Raw genomic sequence first — 12653 nt, 5'->3', positions numbered from 1 at the left:
TTCTCTTCTTTAAAACTCGTATTAACGTGAGAATTTGGAAGATCAATCGTGCAATCACATCTTTCTCCATTACAGTGAATAGCAAGCAAAAAGTTCGGAGTAAACGAGCATTCGTATTTGGAGACTGTGGGCCCGTTAATACCAAAGAGCTAACCGCCGCCATCGCTGTTGCTCGGAAACTTCTCCCTCAGTGGGCCAGGGCTTCGTGCAAAATTCGCTGGTCCGGGTTTGGCCTTCATACCAAGAAAGAAGGGACAGGACCGGCAACGAAGGTAAGCGAGATGAAGATAGAAAGGGCGAACAAAACGGGAGGCGGGAGAAGAGGGACGGCGCAAAAAAAAAGCCAGGACCGAAGAGAGCGGGAAAGAGGGAAGGCGCAAGAGAAATGCGTGGGAATTGAACCATGTGGTCGGCCGACTGGTTCGCGAAATATCACGTTGCGAAAGTGCGCACACATACATACGCAATACGTATACGAATTATATGCGGAGGCGGCGCGAGTGAAACCGGTGCTCGTATATACTATCTTTCGAGGTCACGAGGAATTTCAGAAAGAATCGCGCGAGATAATTAGAGTGCCTTTCATGGAATAAAATCGTTTGAGATAACGAGCTGCCGGACGAGATGTCCGATGGTGCCTCGGACAAAGCTTCGAAATTATAACCAACATTTTATATTTTTTAATTGTAATATTTAAATATAAAAATCATTGAAAGCACGCGCGCAACCAAAGTATGTTAAATATGTTCATGTAAATTTCTCAATTTTAAAGTTATTCCACAAAAATCAGTTTTTAAAATTTTAAATATCCAAAAAAAAGTTAAGAAAAACCATGTTTTCGCGTAATGTACGATAAATGGCAAGTCAATATGAGTCGCAATGTGTGTGCGACACGTGCTCGACTACGCAGCGCGGAGCAACTTGCGTTTACGATCAACGCAAGATCAGCTGTTAGTTCACACCGTCAATTACGAGTCACGCGACTCTCGAGGTTCTTGACTGACACACATGCGCATTGTGTGCCTACCTTTAATCGTCTCTCAAGGCATCGCGACGTTTGGCGCCTCGTCTCGTCTTGCCTCGCACAGTCTACATTCCCTGCTAAATACTCGATTAACTCTTGACCTCCGCGCGATCGCGTTGTCCGAGCGTAGCGTTGCGCAATGTTTAGTCAGTGTTATTTTTGAACGTACCTCGAAATTTTATTAGCGTGCCATATTTTCACGTCTGTTCTTTGTTTTTTCAATCTCTTCAACTTCTAACATTTATTTAACATTATAAGATTTTAAATTTCAACATTCTCTTTATAAATACGACAAATTCTTTTATGATCAATTCTAAATTAGATTTTAACACGTTTCTTCAAATTTTTGAACATTAATTGCTGAAAAGGTTTTCTTTAGAATTATAATATAAAATTTATTGTTTTTCTTAATATTTTCAACTAGAAAAAATTAGTCTAAATTTATTCAAAGAATCCATGAATAAAAAATAATGCGATGAATTTATGATATCCTACGTATATTTATCAATGTCGTTGAGAAAAGCAATTTTGTTATCGAGTTAGAATAGATTTGTGTCACGAAATGTTATAGTCTGTTCCCACGTGTAATCTTACACAAGAATTGAACAAAACTGTAAAAACAGGCTCACGTAAAGATTTATGAAAGTCCGCATTCAAACCTAACAGCGCTAACTGTGATTTCCACGCCCATTTGACTCCGAATTATTTTTCATATAAATTATTTTTAGATTTATTAATAAAAATTCCAGTAAAAAAATATATAAATAATATCTATGATAAAAAAGCAAGAAAAGCAAGGAAATATTAATATATATGCTATTTTAATAAGCTGTAAAATTACGTTTTAAAAGATTGAAAATACTTCAGTGAGTGACGAAATGACATATTAAAAATCAATCGCATTACGCTAAAGATAAGTCATAAATATATATATATCGTATAAATTATTTCATCATGCGATCGAATGGTTCGCATCAGCTGATATTCGGGAATGACATCAGTGTCCCAATGACACAAAACTAAACGGAGGTTGTCACACGGTGTAGAGCTAATGACTAAAGTCCGGGCGTGACTAAGCGAGCTAGTCGAGCCGATTGTGCGGGGATTTAGTTTTACGGCGTGGGATCGGATGCCGACTTTCACATGCTAAAATTAGCCGAAGCCGAAGCGCGCGGCGATTCATAAAAGCTACCGCCGAAGGCTTGCGTAACGTCGCGACGCGCAAACGCGAGGGACGATTGAGCTTTATTGACGAATTCACCTTGCCAAAGAGAGGTAGGTCGTAGTTTCCGGTCCACGTGTCAGCCTGATCCGGCCCGGCGTCGTGCGCCCTAATGTAATAAAACTTCCGAGCGGATGGTACCACCACTTCAACTCGCCGTTCTGAAGCGCGATCTGTTTTCTTAAATTAACGGTAGAAAAACCATTTTTAAATACGTACCAACATTCCTTATTTGGCGAATGCAAAGAAAGTTTTTTATTTTACTGCACTGTATACGTGCAAAATTAAGCGAAAAAATAAAAGATGGCTCATTTATGTATTTAACGAGCATCATTGCATGCTAATGCAGTACTTTTGAATTGTATGACCAAATAAGATCGGTTTTCTATGTTTTCGCTATATCGAAGAAAAGGTCTTCCGTTTAAGGAAAGTAAATTATGCAATTAAAGTATTTGGCAAGGCAATAAGTCATGCAGATCCCATACAGTCGGATTTTCACGGCATTATTATTTCGTTATCATCGTTACTTTTCTTGTATGGTTTTGTGTAAAAATCTAATACTGCTAAACAAAATCAAAAGTACTTAATCCTTAAATACATATTATTTAGGAATTGTTCTATTTAGTATTCTATTTTCATTATTGTTGGAAAATAGACAACGTATTCATAATTAAATGCATTCAAGGATTAACAATAATGGAAATTCAGGGTTATTACGAAGAAGTAAACGATTTTATCTACCGTATTTCGATAGTCGAAGTTACGACTTCATTCAGGGAGAGTATTGATATAACTTGTGGAAAACGATATATTATTCCTAATGACTCCATTTGGGCCACATTAATAAACGTTCATATACTCGCAACGTCCCAACGATCCGAAATAGTTACATATCGATTGAGTGCGTCGCAGGAGTTCTCAAGTTTCAAATGCTCAAAGGAGTAGTCAAAATCGCAAGATGGTACCAGTGCAAAGACGTGACTCACTCTTGCAATTGCGGTACTATCTCGATTATCATTTTGCGCAGGAGTGCGGCATAAAAGAGATTTCGTGTATTACGCACGCCACATCTTGCACATAGACGAAATGAGAATTTTCCAAATGCATTAAAAAATATTTTGTGATTGGTAATGAAATACTGCTTGTACAATATAAGCAATCGTGCAATTAAGACTCGATCCAATCGATTATCCTCATGCAATAATTTTCGATTAGACTATTCACGCGGAGTCTCGCAAAAAATTAAATTCACATTTGATGCGTTGTGACTTTAATGAAAATATCTTATATCTTATAATTTTGTGATATTAAAAATTAATTTTTTTTAAATGTTTTTTTAGACATTTAGTCGAATATAATCTTCTCTCGAGAGGCATGCAATGATTGTGCATTCCTTTTAATGTATCCTTGGAAAGACGTGAACACGTAGCGATGAATGAATGATCGTTATTCGAACTCTCAATCGACTCTTCCTCCAGCACAGATAAACTTATTGGAGGAAGTGTTATTCAGTCTTTTACAGTGATTCATACCGAATGAGCAAGCCACTCAAGCTACGAAAGACGATGATGATGACAATTTTCGTATGGATACAATTCTCATTTCAACCAAAAACAAAAAATCTCATGATTGTACGATGTTAAGTATGCCTCACGTATGCTCATATTGGCACACTCAATTTCTCGTACCAAATCAATGCATCGTACGCACAGTATACAAAAGAAAAAACGCATTTTTAACCCTACACACAGAGTCGTGACATGTAAAAATTAAACATTTATTGATTTTTTAATTATTAAAAAATTTTAAACTTTGACAATTGTTTGACATACATTGTCGTGTTTAAAACAAATTTTGTTTCAATTATAATAATTAATCAAATTTAATTTAAAAAATATGTATACATAAATTTTACATATCTAATATTTTACTCATTCCAATTTATTTGATACATATTAATAAAGTACTTTTAATATTTTTATTGTAAATAATGCAATTTTCATTTAAAACAGGTGCAAAATTTGCACGACTCCGGTCGAAGGTCAATATAAAGCAACACATATGACTTACCTTAGACAGTTTCTCGCCCTCGTGATGCGGCAGCAATGTCCTCAATGATTGAAATCCAGCATTGATACTCTGCATACGACGTCTCTCGTTGCTGTTGGCGATTTCTCGCCGCATTCGCTTCTCCTGCTCCATGTGGCTGCGTGATGTGACACGACCAACGTTGCTGATACCGTTGCCGTTTGATAATACAACCCGTCGGCCAGTTCCGACGTTAGCCTTGGATTGCGGCGGTTGCTGCTGCTGTGGTTGCTGCTCTTGAGTATCAGCGACTTCGGCGACCGTCGCACTCGTGGTCACCGAGCCGTCGTCCACTGTCTCGACGCTTCTGCAAATTGATAAAATATATGAGTAAATTTTTTCTTTATAGTTTATAAATAATATTTTTGCTTTTATTAGTAAATTATACGATAGTAAAATCTTAATAATACAGCGCGACTATCAGAGATAGAGCCAGAGTCAAATCAGCACGAGCAAGAGAGAACACTAGTACACGTATGTGCGTGTTTGACACGTACGATGGGTGACGTTCGGGTAAATTTTCTGCCGCCGATGAGATCAGATGCAGAGTCCGTTGTTTGGAGTAACAAACGCAAGAGCTTTTAAAAAAATTGAAAATGAAGTGGTACATTTTTTTCCTTCTTTTCCTTTTTTATTCTTATCGAACGCGCGCGGCAAACAACAAAAACGATGACGACGACGATGATGACGGAACTTGTAAACGCTGGCACTGAAGCGAAACGTCATTGACGCTTCTCGCCGACAACTTCAAAGGCTCGCTCGCGTGTTTCCAATTGCTTACACGCTCGCACGGTTTAATAAATCACTTAAATTTGACATCATTGTTTTATTTTCAATGCTTTCCCTAAAACTGTACGATAGCCCTCATAGTTTTAACAATCTTTGCATGTTACCGATTAAACATCACGTATCAATAATTTTTAATGCTGCCTTATTGTTCAATTTAGAAATTCATTTTATATTGAAAGTGAATGTGATTCTCGTTTCTTGAATCTGTCAAAGTTATATACCCAACGTTATGTTTGATTATATGTCTCCGTCAACTCCGGGGAACTTATAAATGAGTTAGCGAAGTCTTTAATAATGCAATGCTCATTCTGAAACATGGATTGTAGACTAAGTTGTACATAAAGTCGGTAAAGGAAACGGTAAACAGCTGAGGAAATTAACAATAACGAGCGGCAGTAAGGAAAGAGAGCTGGAGTGAAGGAAAAGAAAGATCGAGATAGCGAGCAAACTGCTGCGAGGATGACTCAGCGAGGAAGACCGTGACCTTAGAGTTTTTGTCTCGAAATACCACGTAGAACTTATTAAATTAAATGAATAAAATAAAGTGAAATAGGAGTAAAAAAGCGATATACTATTGACGCAATATATAAATGTGCACTAAATAGCAAGCAACGTAAGAATGGTTATTGTTCTACGCGTGGAACGTATTAGCAAGAAACTACAAAAGTACGTAAAAATAGAAGCGTCATTAAATCTCACGATGTTTTATTGACCATTTGTCATTTATGCAAAAATGTCCTTCGACTGGAATGTTAACGGTTAGCATTCAAAAATGCCACGCAAATACCGCATAACCGCAACAAACATATAAAGGCATAAATGTACATCCATGCAATAGCGCTTGTCTCGATTGTTCAAAGATTTTACTATCGGTCGAAGTGAGTTGCATTATTCACAGTGTAATGTACATTCTATATTTGCTGTGTTGTAATATTTTTATAAAACACTGCGATAGCTCTAATCTCACAATGTTGCGACACGTCGTTATCATTAATGAAAGCTATACCGAGCACAAACTATACATTGATAACATAATCAAACATTTTCGTAGCTAATGCAACATAAAATCACTCATTTATATGGAATTTATTACTTTCGACATTACCGTCGTCAATATTTAGTCATAATTTTCATCGTAATACTTGCCGATAGTCACAAAATTACTGTGCATATAAAAATTTTCGAAATAAAAGAGAAATTATCAGTAAATTTATCTTTTCTTAATTCTAAAAATTTTTATTCGCACGCGGGACAATTTTATGACTATCGATAAGTATTGTTAGAAAATTCTTGCACATAAACGAGTGTGTATAAAGATGGAATATTATTTCGTAAAAACTAATACAACATTTATTTCTTTTTTTATTTTTAACAGTTTTAAAAAATTCCTGATAAATAAAACAAATAAAAATGTTCTTATACGATTTGTAAGTATTTAAGCATTTTAACAAGAGTTTTATGGACAAATAGTACTTGAATATTTTTAAATAATTCATATCGTTCGATAAATTTATATGGGTGCTGTAGAGAGACGCATGTAAAATTTCAACAATTTTTTAAATCTGATAAAAAATAAAAATAAAGCCATTTTCGTAAAACAAGTTAAAACGTAGCATGAATCTGGAATCCCAATTTGCCTCGAACCATTTTGGCTTGGACAAACTATATGTTTTATCTATCAGAAACGGTAGTCTATTAGAAATAAAACTGGAATCTCGTCAATAGTTTGAATTTCCACGAAATAATACGTCAGATCCACACACAGAGCGCACGAAGATTGAATCAAGTCGCGGTATTCATCGGCGATCATTCATAACGGCACGTGGTGGTCCACGGAATCAGAAATCCACGTGGCATACTCTCATCGAGTGGTTATATTAGATCAGCTGATACGTCGGCGGCTTGCTGGCTGGATGGTTGGCTGTCGTGACGTCAGCTCGTTCGTTCGCCGGATACCCACAGCGCGCTCGCCCAGATCAGTTGCAGCGAAGTAGGTCGGCGAAGTAGATAGAGCTCTACCTTCCTTTTCACCCTGAAATCCTGCCACCCGTGCGAGGAAGAAACGCGCGCGCTAAAGATAACCCTTTTGCCTATTTTACGTATCTCAGTTCGGTTTAGTCGTTTTTTGTATCTTACATCTGCGGTTTATTCCTCTATTTTTGTATGTTAGTCTTTTTTGATTTCATGTTAAATAATAACATTTTTTACGTTTAAATAAACAATCTTTAAACTATTTTTGATGTATACGTATCAAGATTATTTTCTTAAAATTGAAAAACAAAAATTGCGCAAGATTAATTTTTCCTAATAACAGACTGTGTGCGACGATTGGTTAATTATATATGGCCTCGAGACATTCTATTATGCTGCATCTGCCGGCGAATAGGCTTTAGGGGATATTCGCTGATCGCGTGTCATTAGTTCTAATTATAAACCTACACGTTGACGTTGACAATACCAACGATAAATAAAAAAATTAGATAGAGGGAAAAATGAGAGCAACGATGAAATATCGGTGCACCTGAATCGCTTCTTCGAGTACAGGCGTACTTGAGAGGATTGTCATCGATGGGCGGAAAAAGCGTGTTGAGAAACGCTTTCGTGAGACACACACGGATACCGGCGCATACTCGCATCTGGTATACAGAGCGTTGGTATTAGTATGTGTTACTATATATGCGACTGTGTGTCCATCCGCGGCGATTCTCGGTCGACTCGCTCGCGTGAGTCACCAACAGCTGATGGCTGGCGCCACTCAGCTGGTTGTTGCCGGTGCCTTCGCATGAGCGTCGCTATCTACAGCCGTGTATCAGCTGCGAGTCACTAGAAAACCGTAGCCGGAAAATACGTGTCTCAGAAAGAATATTGTGAAAAACACAATCCACAACACATTCCCGGTGTTGCACGATTCTGAATCTTTAAGTTAGCCGTCCTGAATGACGATAAGGGCTATTAACTGCTCTTCGTAGCAAAGATAGATCGTTACGTTACTAAATTAATTTTCGTTAATGTATATTAACCTTAAAACGTTATATGATACTATATAATAATATTATTCGTGGTATTTGTATGATCATCGTATTCGAATTATTGCAGGTTATATTATTCGATTATGGCTAAATGTGAAATATGCAGATGTGATCGCAGCATATACATATTGAAAATTCCAGTGACGTATTTTGCATAATTTAAATGGACTGAATAATTAACTATAAATTAGATGGGGAAGAACATGTATTAAGCATTCCGTAACAGTGACACACGCAAGTATTGTAGAATAGACGACCTTCCATTTGCATATTCTACGAAAGCGCTTCTAAGAACATTACATAACGCGGCTTTACTGCATTTTACGATTTCTCCTTTTTTCCTTATAACACATGGCTACAAAAATAACTGGCGTCAGTCAACTGCTTGTTACTAACGATATCTGCGGCCGTCTATCAGCGAATGACTAACGGAGGACGGCGCGAAAACGGAGATAAAGATGCCGCGTGAATTGTTCATAAACAGTAAACGACCTTGTGATAATTTCATTTGTAAAGTTTCTTTCAGACTTCGGCGAGAATTTAGATTTTAAGCTCGTTTTATGCATTTCTGCTTAACAATAGCTTAGCAGATTTTCCTCGTTCCCCATTTTGCAATGTCCTCCGACTGTTTCACATTTATTTATGTAACTGTGAAAAACGAATACAAAATTAAATGTACTATGCAATGCTACTAATCTGTTACTGTAAAGATTATGCTTCTTTTGCTTGATATTTTTTAAAAGGCAAAAAGATCAGAAAAAAGATTCGACCGTTTTATACGCGTCAAAACTATTATATTTCAAGTTCGAAAAAAATCAGCGTCAAGTTCAGACATTATGCATGTCGCAACCTTAGATTTTAAAAAACGTAAACAATTACTGACTTTGCGAGCTAGCACCGAAATATCTTAACGCACCACTGGATGATTTATTTGTTTTTTTTTTGTATAACTTGCGTCATAGTGGCAAAGTTTGCGTCGAGAGAACAGTTAATATCAGTCACCGTCGTATAAAATATCGCACAATCGTAATTAGCTGTCGTGTTTTATAAATGCCATGGAAAGGCAATCATCGATGAACTACTGAGAGGAGGAGAAGACCCGGAGAGCATCGGGCATCGGCGGAGCAACTTTAAGATAAATAATAACTTTATCACTTATTCACTATTTGTTGCGAGTTATATTAATAATCGATTCCCACGACACAAATATTTTCGACATGTATTTACGTTTCGGTCAACTATTTATTTCAAATATTTGAAGATTAGAATGTTTCCATAAAATTACGTACTGATTTTATTAAATACCTGCTTAGGTTTTAAAAAGTTTAATATGCGCAATAATTATTTTTAAAATATTAATTATTTTGTATGCTTATTTTTTATAATTTGTATATATTTTTGTATTTTGCAGATCAACATGTGAACTATAACTTTGTCGTTGCTTATCGTGTGTCAATGAGTCAAACTTATCTTTTTTCTTTTAATATCGGTGAGCATCAAATTATTATTACTTTAATCTTTGTAATGATATAAAAAAGGACATAATTGCGTCAAAATTTATTCTAATAAAAAATGTAGAGAAAAATGTCCAGATTTTTATTTCAGATTTCCTAGAAATTAATAAAACAAGCTAAATAATATGAAAGAAACACGAATCGTTTCGTAATTATTACGTCGCATTAATTCCCGATTAACTTGACCTAACTCAAAGCAGCAAGAAATCGGAAGAGATCTGCTCGCAGTAAAAATTCCAACGAGTCACCCTATATAGAGGCTCAAGGCCATGTTTGTCTGACACAGCTGAGATACACGCGTCTCTTTCTAATTGGTCGGTGTGCGCGTGTGTGTGGGTTACGTTAGGGTCTAGAATATTCTCCCTGCCCATCCGCCCTTCCAGATATTCCCGGAACTCGTTTCTAACAGCCGAAGTCCATCGCCCATCGCCTAGGCGTATCTTTCCCTTTTTCCCCTAAGTTTTAACGTATCGTACCAATCGACAAACGCGTCAGCCGACGCTTCAGCGGAAATATAACTTGTCAGATTTCTATTTCGAAAAATAAATAATCATCGGATTGTCTGCGAAACTTTCTTTGTAGCTGTGTCTTTAAAAAATTTTGCAATTATCTGATAGAAGTATGAAAAATCGGAAGTGTCTTGTTCGTATTACAAGATTTATATCAAACTATACAAGATCTCATTATTTATTTATACATATTCTACGCAAGTTTTTGAAATGTAAATTCTATAAACAAAATAAATAAGTTAGAAAATAGGAAGAGAAAACGTCGGGCATTGTAGATGCATGTTAAAAAAAAAAAACATTCTTCAAATTATATTGCCTAAACGAAAAAAAAGTGGACGAGAAAGCAGGTAAAATGCTATTTTAACAGTATCTTGTGAGATTCTTCTGTGAACGAGAATGTCGTCGACAGACGTTAACGGAATCAGGAATATGTATTAAGCTTTCTCTCTGCTTGAATACCTTGCTTCAATGGCTTGTTACTGTGCATCACCTAGTTGAATAAAAGCATGTAATATGAAAAAAGAAGCTGAAGTTCAGAGATAAAAAGACGCATTGGTTACGCGCGCGTGCACAAGTTAGTCAAAATTATGATTTTAATCATGCAAGTACGAAACAAGTTTCAGAAAGCAAGAAAACAATTCAAGAAAAAGAACGTCCTCGAAAATCACGGACATTTTCCTCCAAAATATGCATTTCGATCGTCAGAACAATCGTACGGCCAATAACGATTGACTATTGTTGGCGCGACATCGCGTCGCGCTATCTCGAGACGCCCGTTGCATCTGCGGCTTCCGAGGCACATGATATCAAGTTACACGCACATGAGGACAAAGTAAGAGAAGAAGAGATGCACACACGCTGTGTGAAGCGCGCGCGCACGCACGCACGCACGCAGATGTCTTTGGCAGTGACGAGATGATGCCGCGCGCGCTAGCCTCTGCTCGCAGTGCACGGGATGAAATGAAGAACGAGAATGGATATGAGATTGGGAACGGCCAGGGCATATATTTAGCAATGTGACGTAAGACGCAGCCCAACGGGCGCCACGTCGAGTCGTCTACGTGCCTTTTCTTTCGCTCTCTCGTTCTATCCTACTACTTCCTCTTCACCTTCGGTTATTCCAACTCTTACTTACTCTTCCTGCATTAGAGAGAGAGTTGATCGATAGAATCTTATTCGGAAATCCTGTCGATTCTTCCGCCTATAAAGATTTCTCTCCGTTTTTAGGTGGTTATTTCAAAACTTTGACAAAATTATTCATTTTCATTTTATTTTTGTCATAAAATAATGATAAAAAGATGAATTTATTAACGATTTCTCTTTTCTGGACATTTCTACAAGGATAAGTCAAAAAGTAAAAGAACACTTGAGGAATCTAATCTTCTAAAAAATTGCCTTTACTTTCTCTCGCACACATTCCTAGGATCGATTACGATCGATAAGTGTATCGGAATTGGAAAGAATGTTTGCGATGATTGATGAGCTTATAGTAGTCTAGTCATAACATTTGCGATAACGGATATTTTTCTTTTCTACGATTGCTGATGCGCGAGAAGATGCAATGTTACATATCCGAGAGTTAATGTATAAAGAATGTGTGCACACTGTCTTCTTTCAATCTCTGACGCAGTAGACAAACTACTGACTGTCATTTGTGCCTCGGTTCGCTGCCTCATTCGAACCCCGACAGCTGCTTGACTCACGTCATTTTACGCACGGGAGCGCACGCATTCCTATCGTCATCTATATAAATTATCATTGTTTTCGTCGCAGGTGCTCTCTCCCAGGTGATTAATAATGTATTCATACACGCGCACGTATCGTCGAACACCGAATTCTTTCGATATTTTGACACGTGGAGAAAATAACACCTGAACTAACGAGAGTATGTAAGATCACTTCTTAAATAAATAATTTTTCTGTAAATAATCTATTGTCCGAAATATTTTTCTTGTTATATTTTCGCTGTGAAGTAGAAGAATAAGAATGTAAAGGTTTTAAGATACCAGCAGTTATTCCTGTCCATTTCCTTTCCTTTTCAGAACAATTTCAAAAAGATATTTCAGGTAAAGAGTTTGCGAAAAGGAATTTAGAACCTTTGTCAGGTATCAGAAAAACCTTTGTTAGAGGTGCGCACGAGAAAAATGTAGAAACGTTAAAAGACCATTTTCTAACTGTTGCCATTATGACTTGAATATTAGAAAACATTTTTGGAATGAAATATTTAAAATTTTGTTTTAAATTCCAAAACAATTTTAGTAAAAAATTATTTTCGCACTTTGACATGAATATAACTGATATCTACCTTATATGAAAAAAATAATTCTCGGAAAAATTTTCAACGCTCGGTATAATAAGATTTGAAAGAAGCGAGAAGAATATGAGACGAGATGAATGTTATCGATACTCTGAAAGACGCAATCTTTCGTTGCAAAATCTTCCATACGGTATGAAACACAAAGTACGCATACATACGAA

The 12653-nt window shown here is 36.7% G+C and overlaps 1 protein-coding gene across 3 annotated transcripts in view; it reads right to left on the bottom strand.

Annotated features, from left to right (window-relative positions):
- Positions 1–12653, bottom strand: part of crp (cropped) — a 118716-nt gene that overhangs the window by 98958 nt on the left and 7105 nt on the right. For all 3 annotated transcript variants that reach the window (XM_012368172.2, XM_067354535.1, XM_067354536.1), the window contains exon 2: positions 4317–4641. In XM_012368172.2, coding sequence (XP_012223595.1) covers positions 4317–4641 — 325 coding nt within the window. The remainder of the gene's footprint in view (positions 1–4316; positions 4642–12653) is intronic.

The sequence above is a fragment of the Linepithema humile genome, chromosome 4 (assembly GCF_040581485.1).
Source record: "Linepithema humile isolate Giens D197 chromosome 4, Lhum_UNIL_v1.0, whole genome shotgun sequence".
NCBI classification, from domain to species: Eukaryota; Metazoa; Arthropoda; class Insecta; order Hymenoptera; family Formicidae; genus Linepithema; species Linepithema humile.
Note: the sequence above shows the minus strand (reverse complement) of the source record. Positions and strands in the feature narration are given on the sequence as shown.